At 37.1% G+C, this 18743-nt stretch overlaps 3 protein-coding genes and 1 pseudogene across 14 annotated transcripts in view; 3 read left to right on the forward strand and 1 right to left on the reverse strand.

Moving 5' to 3' along the window:
• Positions 1-18743, reverse strand: part of LOC145890428 (NACHT, LRR and PYD domains-containing protein 12-like) — a 481386-nt gene that overhangs the window by 238734 nt on the left and 223909 nt on the right. The window lies entirely within an intron of this gene.
• Positions 1600-10430, forward strand: LOC145888954 (uncharacterized). Its single transcript, XM_082979823.1, has 3 exons — positions 1600-1832; positions 9305-9586; positions 9782-10430. Exons 1-3 carry the CDS (start codon positions 1600-1602, stop codon positions 10428-10430), a joined length of 1164 nt encoding a protein of 387 aa, XP_082835949.1.
• On the forward strand, positions 11107-14176 carry LOC145888955 (uncharacterized). The gene is made up of 2 exons (XM_082979824.1): positions 11107-11212; positions 13437-14176. Exons 1-2 carry the CDS (start codon positions 11107-11109, stop codon positions 14174-14176), a joined length of 846 nt encoding a protein of 281 aa, XP_082835950.1.
• On the forward strand, positions 15078-17804 carry LOC145888956 (uncharacterized; annotated as a pseudogene).

The raw sequence follows: 18743 nt of genomic DNA on the forward strand, positions 1-18743 counted from the left end.
AATAAGAACTTTTCAACGAAACACTGTTGGTCTCTGTTTTTTTTATTGCGTAACACATTGGGATCACGAGTTCTGATGGATTAAAAATTTCCTGGCCAGGACAGTTTACAGAACAACCCATGCAAAAGAGTGACGTCACATCTTGTAATAGCTTTTTACTTCAAAAGGTTCACAGGCCAAGGCATTGCAGCCAATGCTGGATCAGTCACTTTTCCCGACAAATAGAAGCGAGATCTAAAAAATCAAGCCACGGAGAGGGTTAAACTCAAGACCCTGGGCAAATCAGGCCAAACGCTCTACCAATTAAGCTACGAAAGCTAAGTTATTTTACGTGGTATATTGTGGCCAAGGTACACTGGTGCGCAAGCGCACAACTTGCCTGGCGATCTTCACATACGTAGGAGATCTCCACCACCGTAACCAGACAACGCAGAAGTGATACATTTCGCATAGCAAGGCACAATCGCCGCACAGCGCAGGCCCTTTATATTTGTACTTTTAATTTAGTTTTGCGAATAAACTGAGTTGAATTTGTGTAAGTGTAATCAACATATCAATCACAAGGTATTAAATATGATACTTTCATTAAGTTTTTGCGCAAAGCAACAAAAAACAACGAAGAAGCAAATTACTGTCATAGCTTAAATAAACGAAATGTAAAATTCTATGGACATTGCTATTCGAGTCAGAGGTAGGTCATTATTATATTATGCCTTGCATACCCAACCGTAATAAGTTGCACACATTTGCTGATAGTTTGTGGTATGTTGACATTGAGTAAAGTGCAAATATAAATTATTATCACAAAATGACATTTCAGAAAAAACATTAAAAAGCAAAAAAACAGTTTAGTATTTGTGCATGCATTACTGCGCAACATAATCAGACACAAAGTCGTCTGATAGTCACACCAGCTGCACTGATGAGATCTTTTAGGTCGAAACAGTGGCCATCTGTCTGCAGCTTTTGAAACAAGAAAGACAGACAAAACAATAAACTAAAAAGGAACCCCAAAAAAGCAGCAGAATATTCATACAGGATTTGTGTGTAGTTGTTGCGCCAAACAGTTAGTCATGAAAAGTGATCAAGACGAAAGAATACGAACACAAAGAGGAGAAAAACATTTCAATTGCACAATTTGCAAAAAATGTTTTAAAACTGCTACGGAAGTCAAAATCCACAGACGTTTACATACTGGAGAGAAACCATACAAGTGCACATTTTGCGAAAAATTGTTCAGTCAAATTGGGAGTCGAAACGCACACGTACGATCACATACTGGAGAGAAACCTTACAAGTGCACGATTTGTTCAAGAGAATTTAGCATTGCAGCCAACCGAAAGAGGCATGAACGAATTCACACTGGAGAGAAGTCGTTTCGGTGCGATGTTTGCGAAAAATGTTTCAGAACTTCTACGGATGTCAAAATCCACAGACGAACTCATACTGGAGAAAAACCCTACAAGTGCACGATTTGCGAAAAACTATTCACTCAAAAAGGACATCTAGGAGTTCATCTTCAAATTCATACTGGAAAAAAGCCTTTTCGTTGCGATATTTGCGAAAAATGTTTTAGAACAAAGTCTGAGGTCAAAACCCATGGACGATCACATACTAGAGAGAAACCACACAAGTGCACAATTTGTTCAAGATGATTTAGCAGTGCAGGCAGCCGAGACAGACACGTTCGAACTCATGCTGAAGAGAAGCCTTTTCGTTGCGATTTTTGCGAAAAATGTTTCAGAACGAAGGCTGAGGTCAAAACCCATGGACGATCACATACTAAAGAGAAACCACACAAGTGCACAATTTGTTCAAGAGGATTTAGCAATGTAAGCAACCAAAAGAGACACGTTCGAATTCATACTGGAGAGAAACCTTTTCGTTGCGATATTTGTGAAAAATATTTTAGATCAAAGTTTGAGGTCAAAATCCATGCACGATCACATACTGGAGAGAAACCATACAAGTGCAAACTTTGTTCAAAACTGTTCAGCAATATAAGCAATCGAAACCAGCACCTCCTTATTCACACAAGAAGAAGTCGTTGAAATAAATTTAATTGTCGGGAATACTACAGATTGATCGAACAAGCAAATTTGAAGCAATGCAGTCGTCTCCATTACATAAATAAGTTGTGTAAAATTCTGTAAAAGTGTATGTTTTAATGTTGCTGTAAGAACTCTTGTCTTGTTTTCACCATGTTACGTACTGAAACATTCATAGACTTCAGTTCGTGTCGCTCACTGATACGTCAGGGCACGATTTTAAGTGTACCGCGGTATGCACAAGACAATATATTATTTCATTCTTCTGAAAAATCTGTCATCGTCACCGTTGGATAACTTGTTGGGATCCAAGTTTTTGAACAGATTAACCCGCTGTAAATTAATTTAGTTTAAGGACGAAATGTTTTTTAAAAACCACACTCTTATTGTAACGAGTGCCAGCTTCAATGCTTTAACTCACAAATATTGAAGTCACGTGCAAGATATTGTTCGGAGTAGTTCCCCTAGTGTTTTGTAGGCTTTTATGACAGAAATTATGAAGTTTTGTTTTACTTGTGATATCTTGGTGTTTGTAGATTTAAAGTTTTGCTATACTGGTGTAGATGTTAAATGTTATCCCCTTAGCAGGAAATGTATAATCTGTTAGGAACAGTGTTACGTGAAATCAATTCGTCATCTACGTAATATAGAATGCAGCAGTATCTCTGTTTGCAGGTCACTATAAAGGTATCACTTTACATGACGCGGTAATCTGGTCTGGTAATTTGAGCCAAAACTTGATCAGTCTCTGTCGAATTTGGATCAAATGGCGGATTAAGTTTCAATTTGCGATGTGCAGTGTAACCGAGCAAGATGTTGTTCTACTGTGTTTTGATTCATTTTAGAGCACTTAGGGGCAAAATAGGATGTCACACAAATGAAGCAATTGAATTTCCAGTAAAAAAAGTTCAGTTGTGCTGGCGAAGCTTCAAACTTAGCTGACCAGCCAAGTAGAAGCAAGCGGTGACAAGGAATTGCAGATAAGTTAATGCCTAAAGTGTATTTGTTTTAGCCAAAGGTATGTTGTATGTATTTTTTATAAGTTGTCAGCATTTTTCGCAGTAGGAACATGGTTTAAATGTACATTTTTATACAGGGTTTGTGCTTGTACAGGATCCGGACAAGCCACCGGCGAGGGCAATGGTTAGACAACTCAGTATGTTTATAATATGCGATAATTGAAGTGTTTTCTTGAAAAGAAATTGAGCATCAGCTTCAATGTGAATCCACATAAAAAGGCACAGACAAGCATTATTGAACCGGACTTTTTCTGGCATTGGCACTCCGTTGCGATACAAATTGATGTCTATAATACAAATTGCCTGATTAACCAATTATTTTTTGTTTTTCATGCAATCATATTGCTCCATAATTACGAAAGTGTTCAAACTCAAATGGTTGTATATTGACTGATGAGATTTTATTCCTATTTTTGTTTTACAGGTTGATATATTAAAGCACAGAAAACTTCGGTAGGTTTTTCACTGTGACGCTCAAAAACGTAACAAACTCTATTCCAACAACAATATGACAAGCAGTTATTTTTAAGGCAGTTTAATTCAACACAGGCACGAAGCTGAAAGTTTTTGTATCCGGTTGATGAAACGTGGTTTGCCCAACCTGCCTTCATCATCTTTCATTTAACCATTCTGGGATTGAAACCCATAGAATTCCCAGCAAGTATCTTCGAGGTGTTTCTTCACCATGCATACAATCCACCATCCTTCATATATGTTTCCATTATAGGTGATACTTTTGACCAGCCTTACAACGTGCTGAATTGCAGTTAAACGCCAATATTTCTTGCTTGCCTATCTTTCGTATTTAATTCTTAAGCAATGTAGGTATGTGAAAGCATATTGGGGTTGTTTGAACAACCACTTGGCGGTTCATGTTCCTTCTTTCGTATTAAAGTAGGTTGTTTTGTTTCACTGCGATTTGTTGTTGTTTTTTTTCAACAGCGTAATAATAGTATTCGTGCAGTGAAGCTGTTTCCTACTGCTCTGAGCCCACTACGTTTGTTTCATTTTTTTCGGGCTGTTAAACTACTTTCTGCAACAAAAATTACTGTTTCTTAAATTGCTGTGGCAAACAGCATGGGTTTATCGAACAAATCGGCAAGGTTATACCGATGTGTAATTTTCAGTATATGGTTCGGGCGTTTTTTACGAAGTGATGTAAGCCTACCCCCTTAAGGATGTGCAGCCTAGTCGGTTGCCTAGTTCGACTAATGGACGCGCCGGCCCTGAGCTCTGGTTCAACGAAAATAAGGTTGTTACCTTATCCATATCTCGGTGGAAAACAGTGCTGGAAGCTGCGACAGCATCTGCCAGTTTTTTTGTTAGCTGACTAAAGTTCCTTGCAAGACTTGAATGTTTTTTTATCGCACGACAATGGCAAATGATGTTGATTTTTCTTGAAGTTTTTGGTTTGACGATGTCCTTGATTATTTGGTGAGAACTATCGTCACTGCAAGTCAGAAGAATTGGTTCACTCCGTTAAGATAAAAACACTAACCAAAATGGTCAACAATGTGATTATGAATGAAACCTGGATCAATTTAAAACCAAAGGCCCCTGGCAGGCTGTCGATCGCTCCCCGTATCGATATAATTATATATTAAATTTCGCAAAACAATCTGTGGACAGCTCAGATGAATTTTTTGCGTAGGTGCTTAACTTTTTCTTTCTGTGTTTCCTTTTTGGCAGTTGGAGAAACTGATGATGCTTTTTTAGGCGAAATAAATTTTTTTCATTGCAAAATCCATCTGAGCTGTCCACAGATTGCTTTGCGAAATTTAATATATAATTAACCAAATTGGTTTTAGTTATTTGGAAATGTTGTGAAAGCTCGTGCCAAATTCTTTGCTCCCTTGGCAATGCGGATGACAAGAGGTTAAAAGAAAAAGGTACTTGCCACGTAGACCTACATACCAGGTACGAAATCGTAAATTCAGCAGGACTGACACGTGAGCGCTCATCATACAAATAGTGTTTTGGTTTAAGTAATGACGAAACCCTTTGAGTTTTTAAGTGGGTGGTAATCACATAACCTCACATAAAGGCTACTTTACATCGTTTGCCACTTTAATAATAACCGACATACAATTTTTATCAGTGTAATTTTTTTGGGAAATGGCAGCGAAACATTATACCACGTGTATTGGTACCGCACAACAAAGAGCAAAATGTGGGCATTAAGTGGTTTCAAATCGGTAAATCTCCTTTGGTAAATTATTTTTTCTTGTAGGTCCTGGTTGATCATTTGCGTATGGCATGTATTTTACTGTAACTGAAAGTATAGGGGACTAAATGCAACACAACAACAAAAAAGATGAGGATTTGTATACGTTTCTTTCATGGCCCTTCTTCTAACACAACTTTTTAAAATAAGCTTGAATTTGGTCGACAGTTTTATCTTTTGTATCTGGCAAGTAAAAGAACTGAAACAGCAAAAAGAGAATTGATGCTCCAATCCAAATTACCATCGCGTAAGCTCCAAGACCAACCTGAAAGACCACGTGATCGAAATTACTTTGGAAACGAATTAAGATACCTACTTTTTTGATATAATCCGCGAAATACGATTAAAAACTTCAATAACTTGTACATGTTCTTGAAGCAGCAATAAAGTTTCTATTTTGAGCTGCGGGCAGGGCCACATGTTTCTAAGTAATGTCACTTCGGTGCACTTTTGAGAGGATTTTGTTTGCTGATTAGCCAACCAAGACCTCAATGATTCGATAGATTGGCGAAGGTTTCAACACTGACAAAGATAGCAAACTTTCATACATGTGCATTTTTCTACCCTAAGCGCATTTATTGTTTTGCAAAAGGTTGTTCTGTGAAAGTTTTTACGCAAATTCAAGCTGTTTGATTATCCACATCAACGTAATGCGATGAAATTCAGCAGTTGTGAGAAATACATGCAATTGGTTCTGATTTTGATGGATGAGAAATACAACAATTTTCACAACAAAGTTTCTAAACCTTTATCGCTAAAATGATTTGTCATTGATTGGTCAACAGAAATGTGTTGCCCTTTGATTTTTGTGACTTGTTTGTTTTCATACCTCTAAATAAGGCGGGACAAAGCCGGTGGTCCAAGCCATGACCCATAATAGAGTTGACCCGAAGGCGATAACAAATGGTCTGGACATTTCTGTGGTCAGTTCACCCAATAAAACCAACGATGTAAGCTGAATGCCAGCATAAAATCTACAGACAAGTTCCGGTCAAAATAAAAATCGGAAACTAAACCAGAGACAGAGTCTTACCCTATAAGATAAATGGCAATTGAAATCAAAGCAATATACGGCACGACGTTTTGGAGCTTGACCATAGACGTGAGTTATTTTGATAGAGACAAGATTTTGCTTTACTATATTACTATGTGTACAATTTTAAAACTTAAGCTACAGACAACGGTGTGTACACTGCAATATTTGACATATAATGTCACACCAGTGCAGCTTGTGACTGTTGGACTAGCTGGTACGCTAGTCAGGAACAGATTCTTACATTATGTGGCGGTACGGTCCGTTGAATACACGCAACTATATGTATTGAACAACAGAGACATAGTGGAGGTACTACAGCTAAACTAAACTGCTTGGCAACCAATAGTGCTATTGGCTCGGGTGTCACACAAGTTTCAAAAGCATCTTACGCAAAAGTAAAATAATTGCACTTGCTTGCAATTAGTTCCGAAACTACGTACCCCAGAAAATACAAAGACCAATTGTGTTCCAACAACGCCGACATTAGCAGAAGTTACATGTTCCGGTTCTATGCCTGCACTTAGCAGTATTTGATCCGTGCAGAAAAGTAGGTGGTTTACTCCAGTCAACGCCAGATCGCCGTATATCACAGCCACGGCAATGAGTTGTCTCCTAGAAAAAAATGACTTGGGGATTTTCAATATTGTTTATATCGTGTGTTTGTTTAATAAAGACACCTGTATTGCTTTGTTGAAAACATTTTCTAAACACCAACCACTGTCGTACTTTTGTTGACTTCTTCTTGATTTCGTTTAACTCCCGCTGAAGATGAGCCTATAAAATATATCAACATGTTGATGATATTTGATTATTTAATTTTACTCCACCGACATTGTTTGTTGTCCTCATATTTTGAAGGGCTTTTAGAGCATCATTGTTTCTCGCTTCGCGTACAAGATATAAAGGAGTTTCAGGAATCCAAAACTTGCAATTAAGTACATGATTGAAGGGATGCAGGGAAAGGCAATGGCAACGGGCCAAAGAAGTTCGGTTCCAAGTACCTTCAACAAAAATGTAAACCACAAATGCTTATCTACCAAATACTATACCTGCGATTCGTAATTTAGTCTATTGTTTGCTGCAGACCATTGATATACTATAACTTTTCTGTCTGTACAGTTATATCTCATCATCGGTACCAGTAACAGTACGTGTTTTATTTGCTTCAGAATTCATATTAATAATAAAATTTACCTTTACTACTTTACTTTATGAATTGCCTCACAAACAATATTCATTGCAATAAGAATGGCTGCTAGACAACTAAAACCTTTTCAAAGATAAATGTAGATTCATACAAACGAGTTTTGTTGTTTATAAAAAAAACACATTTTTTTACCTTTGGGTGGGTTAACACAGGCCCACACAACGGTCCAAACGATATGGCAATAGAACCAGTGCGTTGCCAAACTGCCTGACTGCTTCTACTGCTCATCTCAACCACCATTAACGGAACGAGACCAAAAATAAATTTGTTAACATCGAAATGATTTATAGAGCAAACTATATCGAAATAAACAATAGAAACTTAATCTTTCTTGTCCGAGCAATGAGGGTGGTTAAAATTTTTCCATGAGAGGAACCTACTCTAATAAATTCCTATTGGGAAACCAATTACAAATCTTCCAATAATTACGGCTTCATACGATCCAGAAAAGCCACCGGCGAGAGCAATGGTTAGACAACCCAGTATGTTTAGAATATGGGATAACTGAAGATAGTGTTTCCTTGAAAAGAAATTCAGCATCAGCCTCAATGTGATCCTGCCAAGAAAAGCTCCGGCAATCATCATCGACATTGTAAGTGAAAGTAAAAGCAACCGGACGTTTTCTGGCAGTAAAACGCCGGAGCGAGCCTGGAAATACCAATTGTTTAATGAGTTTTTGTTGTAAATTTTACTTACATGCAGTTGTTCACTTCATATCTTAATGTTATTACAGCTATAAAAAGGTTGCGAAGGCAAATTGTATATCATTTTCAAAATAACATCACCTTTTAAGATTTTTTCAAAATGTTTGTTTTGTTTATGTCATATTCATGCTGATTGATCTTGGACACATACTTAGGCTAGTCATCCCTAAATTTAACAAAAACAAGCTTACTTGATACGTCGCATTGTAAACATTCCTTAAAACCGGAATTACAGGTCCCATCATTGTGTGATGTAACGCTAGATTGTAGAAAGATAGCGAACTGCTCATAAAAAGTGCCGGGTAGCCACCTACCGTCATATGTTACCTGTCGCAACTTGTTGACCTTTTGGCTTTGTCGGTGCCCATGCAATTTTATTTCTGTTGTATATTGTTTACTATTTTACATTTTATTTTGTACGCTTGAGCAGTCGCGCTTGTGTTTCAGATGTGTGATGCGCTGATTGGTTGAGTTGCTGGCGGGGGAAATAATCGTGTAGTGGTGAAAACAGACTGTTTGTTGAGCGCTGTGGTCTCGTATATGAAGACTTATACGATGGAGTGCAGTATTAAGTGGTGTAAACGTAACACAAATTGTTTTGCGTACAAACAACAACAGTTATCACAGTTTTGTACAGAAAAGACGACCAAGCTAACCAAAAACTTAGATACTACTGTGGTTTCTGAAACAAGAAAGACAGACAAAACAATAAACCAAAAAGGATCCCAAAAAAGCAGTGGAATATTCATACAGAGTTTGTGTATAGTTGTTGTGCCAAACAGTTGGTCATGAAAATTGATCAAGACGAAAGATTACGGACACAAAGCGAAGAAAAACATTTCAAATGCACAATTTGCGAAAAATGTTTCAGAACTGCTACGGAAGTCAAAAGCCACAGACGAACTCATACTGGAGAGAAACCCTACAAGTGCACATTTTGTTCAAATAGATTTAGCAATGCAGGCAACCGAAATAGGCATGTACGAATTCATACTGGAGAGAAGCCTTTTCGGTGCAAATTTTGCGAAAAATGTTTCAGAACTTCTACGGATGTCAAAATCCACAGACGAACTCATACTGGAGAAAAACTCTACAAGTGCACGATTTGCGAAAAACTATTTGCTCAAAAAGGAAATCTAAGCGCTCATCTTCGAATTCATTCTGGAGAGAAGCCTTTTCGGTGCGATATTTGCGAAAAACATTTTAGAAAAAAGTCTGACGTCAAAACCCATGGACGAACTCATAATGGAGAAAAACCCTACAAGTGCACGATTTGCAAAAAACTATTCGCTGAAAAAGGAAATCTAAGCGCTCATCTTCGAATTCATACTGGAGAGAAGCCTTTTCGGTGCAAATTTTGCGAAAAATGTTTCAGAACTTCTACGGATGTCAAAATCCACAGACGAACTCATACTGGAGAGAAACCCTACAAGTGCACATTTTGTTCAAATAGATTTAGCAATGCAGGCAACCGAAATAGGCATGTACGAATTCATACTGGAGAGAAGCCTTTTCGGTGCAAATTTTGCGAAAAATGTTTCAGAACTTCTACGGATGTCAAAATCCACAGACGAACTCATACTGGAGAAAAACTCTACAAGTGCACGATTTGCGAAAAACTATTTGCTCAAAAAGGAAATCTAAGCGCTCATCTTCGAATTCATTCTGGAGAGAAGCCTTTTCGGTGCGATATTTGCGAAAAACATTTTAGAAAAAAGTCTGACGTCAAAACCCATGGACGAACTCATAATGGAGAAAAACCCTACAAGTGCACGATTTGCAAAAAACTATTCGCTGAAAAAGGAAATCTAAGCGCTCATCTTCGAATTCATACTGGAGAGAAGCCTTTTCGGTGCGACATTTGCGAAAAACATTTTAGAACAGAGTCTGACGTCAAAACCCATGGACGATCACATACTGGAGAGAAACCATACAAGTGCACATTTTGTTCAAGAGGATTTAGCAATTTAAGCAACCAAAAGAGACACGTTCGAATTCATACTGGACAGAAGCCTTTTCGATGCGATATTTGTGAAAAATCTTTCACAACAAAGTTTGAGGTCAAAATCCATAGACGATCACATACTGAAGAGAAACCATACAAGTGCACATTTTGTTCAAGAATGTTCAGCAATTTAAGCAATCGAAACAAGCACCTACTTATTCACACTAAAAAGAAGCCGTTCAAATGATATAATTATTCAGGAATCCTGAAGATCGAACAAACAGATTTGATCACGAACGCAGTCGTCTCTATTACTTTCTCATGCACATAAATGAGATATCTATATTTGTGTCACAATGTATTTTGCATTTAGCTCTAATACATTTTGTCTTGTTTTTACCATGTTTCGTACTGGAACATTCATAGATTTCAGTTCGTGCCGCACACAGATATGTCACGTCACGATTTCAAGTGTACCGCGGTGTGCACAACACCTGACAATATATTATTTCATTCTTCTAAAAAAATTTGTCATTGCCTCTGTTAGGACTAATCCAATAATCTTCATCATTAGATCCCATAATTTTTCAACTGCACCAGTTAATATCCTATACCATATTAATAAATCTTTAACGATATAACTGTTTTTGAAAAGTCTGCAGCATCCAACATCAAATCTGAATTGAAGGAATAACATGGTTTAATCCAAATGCTGTGTATCATCCTTACATAAGCAGCGGCAGCATATCAACATGTTGAATAGCGAAACAAACATTGCACTAAAACTGAATTTTTCATCATTGATGATTTGCTCTGTGCCTTTGAAGCAACTCTTCAACGCTTTGACGTAGATAAACAAGCAGATACCGACTATGTTCGTAGCAAAATTTCTAAATTTAAAAAAAGCCAAATTTCCACCTTGAATGGGAAGAATTGGAGGCTACAAGAATTTAAAGAATGACATCAACATATCCAAGGCAGCAGACAAAAAAAACATTGGGACTGCTATGCTCTCTATGTCGATGACACGTACGTCATCATAGCGAAAGACGAGGTCACAGGGTATCATAATCATTTCGAACCATTTCGAACCCACAATTAAGTTTTAGAGAAACACCACAATACCAGCATTTATCATTCTTGGACGAAAATGTCACTGCACAACCACACGGGAAACTCACCTCCTCAATTTTTTCAAGCCTGCACACACAAACCGCTACCTACAATACACCTCACACCATCCGAAACATCAAAAACACACTGTGGCCAGAATCTTATATACAGAACGATTACACATATTGGCGATCCACATATTCGGAGTGTTGAAAGCAAACAAATTCGCAACGTCTTAAAACTAAACAAGTTCCACACTAACCTAATTCGCACACCACACATAAACATACACACACATAAACATACACACATAAACATACACAGTTTTAGCTGTCGCCCCCTTTGTACTTTTACGTCGCTAAATTACTTGCCTTTTGGTTCTCTACTGTGTTTGTTTTATTCTCTGATGAATTCTAGTCGTTGGCACAGGCGAAACGTCACAAAATACAATCTGTTTCAACAAAAAAGTGTGTATTTGTTGTTTTTTATCAGAAGAACTTCAGATTTGAATTTCACGAAGAATTTTGTGTAAAGTTCCTCAAGAAATAATACTTTCATATATCCTCTACACCCAAAATTTTCTAACAGAATAATGAAAAATCCAAGTGAAATTTGTGGTTTGAACCGAGCAATCCTGCCGTAAGACAACATTTCATCTAATGATGTGATAAAGTATGATGTGGTTGCGCTTTGTTGTTTTCTTACATTGCGCTTAAAACTGGAGCAAAATGCATTTGTTATTTTGCCCAGGTTGAGAATCTACGTAATAGATAGTAATATAATTACGTAATAGATAACGTAAACCTTTTACATGGGCAGATAAATTTTGATCTAATTCGGATAAAAAGACATCTGAACATATTTAAATAGCGCTTTCCACGTTAAACATTTACATGGTAACGCGACCAATTGTTTATTTCAATGTTAACGAAATGTATATGAGTGGCAAATAGGGAATTTTTAATTCAAAAACGTGAATGTTTTACTCATGGCGTAACACATTGGGCTCGCCTTTTCGAGTGCTGATGGATTAACAATTTCCTGGCCAGCAAAGTTTATTTAACAACCTATGCAAAATCGTGGAGTCACAAATTGCAATTGCTTTTTAGTTCAATGACGTTTCAATGTCGTTCAACTACAACAAAAAAATGAAATATATGAGATCTTCCCCACAATCACAATTTATTCTATACCTGATTATTGGTGTATTCTGGCATACATACAAATAACTTTCCCGGCATCGCTCACGAAAAACATTGAATTCATACAGCCTTCGAGTGAACTTTTAATTTAGTTTTGCGGATAAACTGAGTTGAATTTGTGTAATTGTAATCAATATATCAATCACAAGTTCATAAATATGACAATTTGACTTTTATTCAAAGTTGTTTTATTTCCTGTTTGTTTGTATGAAGTTTGTGCGCAAAGCAACAAAAAACAACGAAAACACAATTTACTGTCATCGCTTACAAGTGAAATAGAATATTATAAAGAAAAAAACAGTTTAGAATTTCTCCATGCATTACTGCGCAACATAACCAGACACGATTGATAATTTCCTGTCCAACATAGCAGCAACGATTGTGTGCAAACAGAACGTCAAACTGTGTGAAAAGAGTTCACTCAACTGCGTGAACGAAAGGACATCAGCTGTAAGTAACTAACTTGTTGAACAAAATACAATTTACTTGGTTCCTGAGGCAACACAGAATTCTGAAAACCACCCATAAATATTTTCAATTTGCGAGATATGTGAGATTAATCTACATTTAACTGCGTGTTATATTGTTTTGTGCTCAAACAACAATAGTTATTGCAGTTTTGTACAGAAAAGACGACCAACCTTTTAAAAAACTTAGATATTATTGTGGTTTCTGAAACAAAAAAGACAGACAAAACAATCAACCAAAAAGGAACCCAAAAAAGCAGCAAAATATTCATACAGGGTTTGTGTGTAGTTGTTGCACCAAACAGTTAGTCATGAAAAGTGATCAAGACGAAAGAGTACGGACACAAGGAGGAAAAAAACATTTCAAATGCACAATTTGCGAAAAATGTTTCAAAATTGCTACGGAAGTCAAAATCCACAGACGATTACATACTGGAGAGAAACCATACAAGTGCACATTTTGTTCAAAAGAATTTAGCATTGCAGCCAACCAAAACAGGCATGAACGAATTCACACTGGAGAGAAGTCGTTTCGGTGCGATGTTTGCGAAAAATGTTTCAGAACTTCTACGGAAGTCAAAATCCACAGACGAACTCATACTGGGGAAAAACCTTATAAGTGCACAATTTGCGAAAAAGTATTCACTCAAAAAGGAAATCTAAGCGCTCATCTTCAAATTCATACTGGAAAAAAGCCTTTTCGTTGCGATATTTGCGAAAAATTTTTTAGAACAAAGTCTGACGTCAAAACCCATAGACGATCACATACTGGAGAGAAACCATACAAGTGCACATTTTGTTCAAAAGAATTTAGCATTGCAGCCAACCAAAGCAGGCATGAACGAATTCACACTGGAGAGAAGTCGTTTCGGTGCGATGTTTGCGAAAAATGTTTCAGAACTTCTACGGAAGTCAAAATCCACAGACGAACTCATACTGGGGAAAAACCTTATAAGTGCACGATTTGCGAAAAAGTATTCACTCAAAAAGGAAATCTAAGCGCTCATCTTCAAATTCATACTGGAAAAAAGCCTTTTCGTTGCGATATTTGCGAAAAATTTTTTAGAACAAAGTCTGACGTCAAAACCCATAGACGATCACATACTGGAGAGAAACCATACAAGTGCACATTTTGTTCAAAACTGTTTAGCATTATAAGCAATCGAAACAGGCACCTCCTTATTCACACTAAAAGGAAGTCGTTGAAATAAATTAAATTGTCAGGAATCCTGAAGATTGAGCAAACAGATTTGATCACGAACGCAGTCGTCTCCATTACTTTCTTATCCACGCAAATAAAATGTCTAAATTTGTGTAAAAGTGCATTTTTACATTTAGCTCTAATAACACTTGTCTTGTTTTCACCATGTTCCATACGATTATTTCTGATTAATAATTACTAACGCATTAGCGTCAATTATCGTTCGATGTCGTTAGTCAGTTTACGTCAACTCCGACAGATGTTGCGCTCAGAATCACCCAAGACAAATTGCAAAAAACGCAACACTGCATGAACTCCCGATAGACAAGGTCACAGGGTATCGTAATCATGTCGAACCATTTCGAATCCACAATTTAAGTTTAGAGAAACACCACAAAACCAGCCTGGACGTAAATGTCACTGCACAACCAGACGGGAAATTCACCACCTCATTTTTTTCAAGCCTGCACACACAAACCTCTGCCTACAATACACCTCACACCATCCGAAACATCATAAACACACTGTGACCAGAACCTTATATAACAGAACGTATTGGCGATCAACGCAATCGAAGGGTTCAACGCAAACACATTCGGAACGTCTTAAAAATAAACAAGTTCCACACTAACCTAAATCTCACACCCCACATACACAACATACTCACATAAACACACACAGCATTCACTAACATACCATATGTACAAGGAGTTTGTGAGCGGAAATTAAGAATACGTAACGCCACTGAAGCAAAAGTGGCCGCGAAACCGTTGTGTACTTGCTTCCCAACCAAATACTGTAATTCCATGCTCAAATTACCGGCGTGGTTCACCTTGACGTGATTGCAACACAGTTTACATTGGCCAGACTAAACGTATTTTGACGTCCCGTATAAAGCAGCCGTAGGCAATATGGAACCCAATAAATCTGCTCTATATGCCAACATGCTTGAAACTGACCACCGTATTAATTGGAAGGGGGTAAAAGAATTGAAACAAGAAACAATTCTGGTAAAACGGTTGGTCATGGAAAATTATTTTATTAATTCGCTTCCTAATGTGTTAAATCGTATTGATAGAAAAATACTTTCGCCCGTGTTCCGCAATTTTGTCTGTAATCATTCTTGACTCTTGTTTCCCATGTTTGGCCGTTTGACCCGTGATTGTTGTTGTCCATCAGCTGTTGCGCCCCTTTGTACTTTTTCGTCGCTAAATTACTTGCCCTTGTGTTCGTTTTGTTCTTTGAAGAACCTTAGTCGTTCGCACAGGCGAAACGTCAGGAAATACAGTATTTTTAACAAATGTATATATTTCTTGTTTTTCATCAGAAAACGTCAGATTTGTATTTCACAAAAAAAATGCTTAAAACTACAGCAAAATGTCTTTATTATTTTGCCCAGGTTGAGAACCTACGTAATAGATAGTAATAGACCCACGTAATAGATAAGGCTCTTTGCATGGGCGTAAGCCCCTTTACATAGGCTGATCAATTTTATTCTAAGAAAAAATCCGCACATATTTACATGGCGCTCACTACGCAAAAGTTTTACATGGTAACGCAACCAATTGTTTTTTCAATGTTAACGAAAAGTATATGAAATAAGGATTTTTCAACTCAAAAACGTTGGTCAATGTTTTGCTCATGACGTAACACATTGGGATCGCCTGTACCAGTGCTGATGGAATAACAATTTCCTGGCCAGCAAAGTTTATTTAGCAGCCCATGCAAAAACGTGACGTCATATCTTGTAATTGCTCTTTACTTCAATGACGTTTTAATGTCGTTTAACTACAATAAAAAAAGAAATAGTTGAGATCTTCCCCACAAATATTCTATACCTAATTATTGTGGTATTCTGGCTTACATACAAATAACTTTCCCGGTATCGCTCACGAACAATATTCGACTCATAGAGTTTTCGAGTGTACTTTTAATTTAGTTTTGCGGATAAACTGAGTTGAATTTGTGGAAGTTTAATCAATATAACAATAACAAGGTAATAAATATGATAATTTGACTTTTAACCGAAAAAAACAACAAAAAACATCGAAGACGCAAATTACTGTCATCGCTTAAATAAACGTCAAGTAATATTATAATGACATTGCTATTCGAGTCAAACGTAGGTCATTATTATATCATGCCTTGCATATTTAACCGTAACAAGTGGCACACATTTGCTGACAGATTGATAATTTCCTGTCCAACACAGCAGCAACGATTGTAGGAAAACAGAACGTCAAACTGTGTGAAAAGAGTTCACTCAACTGCGTGAACGAAAGGAAATCAGCTGTAAGTAACAAACTTGTTGAACAGAATAAAATTTACTTGGTTTCTGAGGCAACACAGAATTTCTACAAGGAAACCACTTGTAAATATTTGCGAGATACAACAGTTATTACAGTTTTGTTCAGAAAAGACGACCAACCTAATAAAAAACTTACATGTTTTTGTGGTTTCTGGCACAAGGGAGACAAAAGAATAAATCAAAAAGAAACCCGAACCAGCTGCAGAATATTCATACAGGATTTGTGAATAATTATTGCACCAAACAGGTAGTCATGAAAAGTGATCAAGACGAAAGAGTACGGACACAAAGAGGAGAAAAACATTTCAAATGCACAATTTGTGAAAAATGTTTCAAAACTGCTACGGAAGTCAAAATCCACAGTCGAACTCATACTGGAGAAAAACCGTACAACTGCAAATTTTGTTCAAAACGATTCAGCAATATATCTAATCGAAACCGGCACCTTCTGATTCATTCTGGAGAAAAACCTTTTCGGTGCACAATTTGCGAAAAATCTTTCAGAACTGCTTCGGAAGTCAAAATCCACAGTCGAACTCATACTGGAGAAAAACCCTACAAGTGTACAGTTTGCGAAAAATGTTTTAGAACTGCTTCGGAAGTCAAAATTCACAGTCGAACTCATACTGGAGAAAAACCTTACAAATGCACAATTTGCGAAAAGTGTTTCAGAACTGCTTCGGTAGTCAAAATCCACAGTCGAATTCATACTGGAGAAAAGCCCTACAAGTGCACAGTTTGCGAAAAATGTTTCAGAACTGCTTCGGAAGTCAAAATCCACAATCGAACTCATACTGGAGAAAAACCCTACAAGTGTACAGTTTGCGAGAAATGTTTCAGAACTGCTTCGGAAGTCAAAATCCACCATCGAACTCATACTGGAGAGAAACCCTACAAGTGCACAATTTGCTCAAATGCATTCCGCACTAAAGCTAATCGAAACCAGCACCTTCTGATTCATACTGGAGAAAAACCTCATAAGTGCACAATTTGCGAAAAATGTTTCAGGACTGCTTCAAAAGTTAAAATCCACAGTCGAACTCATACTGGAGAGAAACCCTACAAGTGCACATTTTGTTCAAAAGGATTTAGCAATGCAGGCAACCGAAATAGACACGGTAGAATTCATACTGGAGAGAAGTCGTTTCGGTGCGATATTTGCGAAAAATGTTTCAGAACTTCTCCGGAAGTCAAAATCCACAGACGAACTCATACTGGAGAAAAACCCTAAAAGTGCACAATTTGCGATAAATCATTCGCTCGAAAAGGATATCTAAGCACTCATCTTCGAATTCATACAGGAAAGAAGCCTTTTCGGTGCGATATTTGAGAAATATATTTTGGAACAAAGTTTGAGGTCAAAAAACATGGACGATTACATACTCGAGCGAAACCATACAAGTGCACATTTTGCGAAAAACTGTTCAGCATTATAAGCAATCGAAACAGACACCTCCTTATTCACACTAAAAATAAGTCGTGGAAATAAATTAAATTGTCAGGAATCCTGAGGATCGATCGAACAAAGAGATTTTATCACGAACGGAGTCGTCCCCATTACTTTCTTATCCACATACGGTAAATAAGTTTCACTGGAACATTCGAGGACTTAAGTTCGTGCCGTACACTGATATGTCACGACTTGATTTCATGTGTACCGCGGTATGCATAACACCAGACTATGTATTATTTTATTCTCATAAATTAGATTAACCCGTCGTAAATTAATTTAGTTTAAAGGACGAACATTTTTTAAAAACCACACTATTATTATAACGAGCGCCAGTTTCAATGCTTTTACTCATAAATATTGCAGTCACGCAAAAGACGCTACATATGCACATATATTTTTGGAGCAGTTTCCCAAGTGTAGGTTTATATGACAGAAATTATGAAGTTTTGTATTACTTGTGATATCTTGGTGTTTGTAGATTTAAAGTTTTGCTATACTGGTGTAGATGTTAAATGTTATCCCCTTAACAGGAAATATGTAATCTGTTAAGACCAAGGTGCCAAATGGAATGTTTAAAGTTCTTATATCAGTATATTTCCCTAAAATATCGTTTGTACGTAAGAACTTTCGAAATGCGGAAATAAAAAATTCACAAGAACTTTTCTTCCTGTGATTTTATTTATTCTTCTTTGGGCATTTGCTCTAATTTACATATCTGTGCATAAGTGCAAGTTTCTCAATTGAAGGGAAAAATGGTCTAATCCAAATGCTGTGTAAGCAACGGCAGCATTATAACATGTTGAATAGCGAAACAAA

Source organism: Ascidia mentula, chromosome 2 (genome assembly GCF_947561715.1).
Source record: "Ascidia mentula chromosome 2, kaAscMent1.1, whole genome shotgun sequence".
Classification (NCBI taxonomy): domain Eukaryota; kingdom Metazoa; phylum Chordata; class Ascidiacea; order Phlebobranchia; family Ascidiidae; genus Ascidia; species Ascidia mentula.

Bases quoted from the DNA above. Each gene is read 5' to 3' on its own strand.
- LOC145888954 (XM_082979823.1), top strand. From the start codon at position 1,600: ATGGACGATCACATACTAGAGAGAAACCACACAAGTGCACAATTTGTT. The intron at 1,833-9,304 runs GTAAGCAACCAA...CAAAATCCACAG, and splicing joins GTTCAAGAGGATTTAGCAAT to ACGAACTCATACTGGAGAAA. The intron at 9,587-9,781 runs GTGCAAATTTTG...AAAATGTTTCAG, and splicing joins ACTGGAGAGAAGCCTTTTCG to AACTTCTACGGATGTCAAAA.
- LOC145888955 (XM_082979824.1), top strand. From the start codon at position 11,107: ATGGGAAGAATTGGAGGCTACAAGAATTTAAAGAATGACATCAACATA. The intron at 11,213-13,436 runs GTACGTCATCAT...TTTGTTCAAAAG, and splicing joins GCTCTCTATGTCGATGACAC to AATTTAGCATTGCAGCCAAC.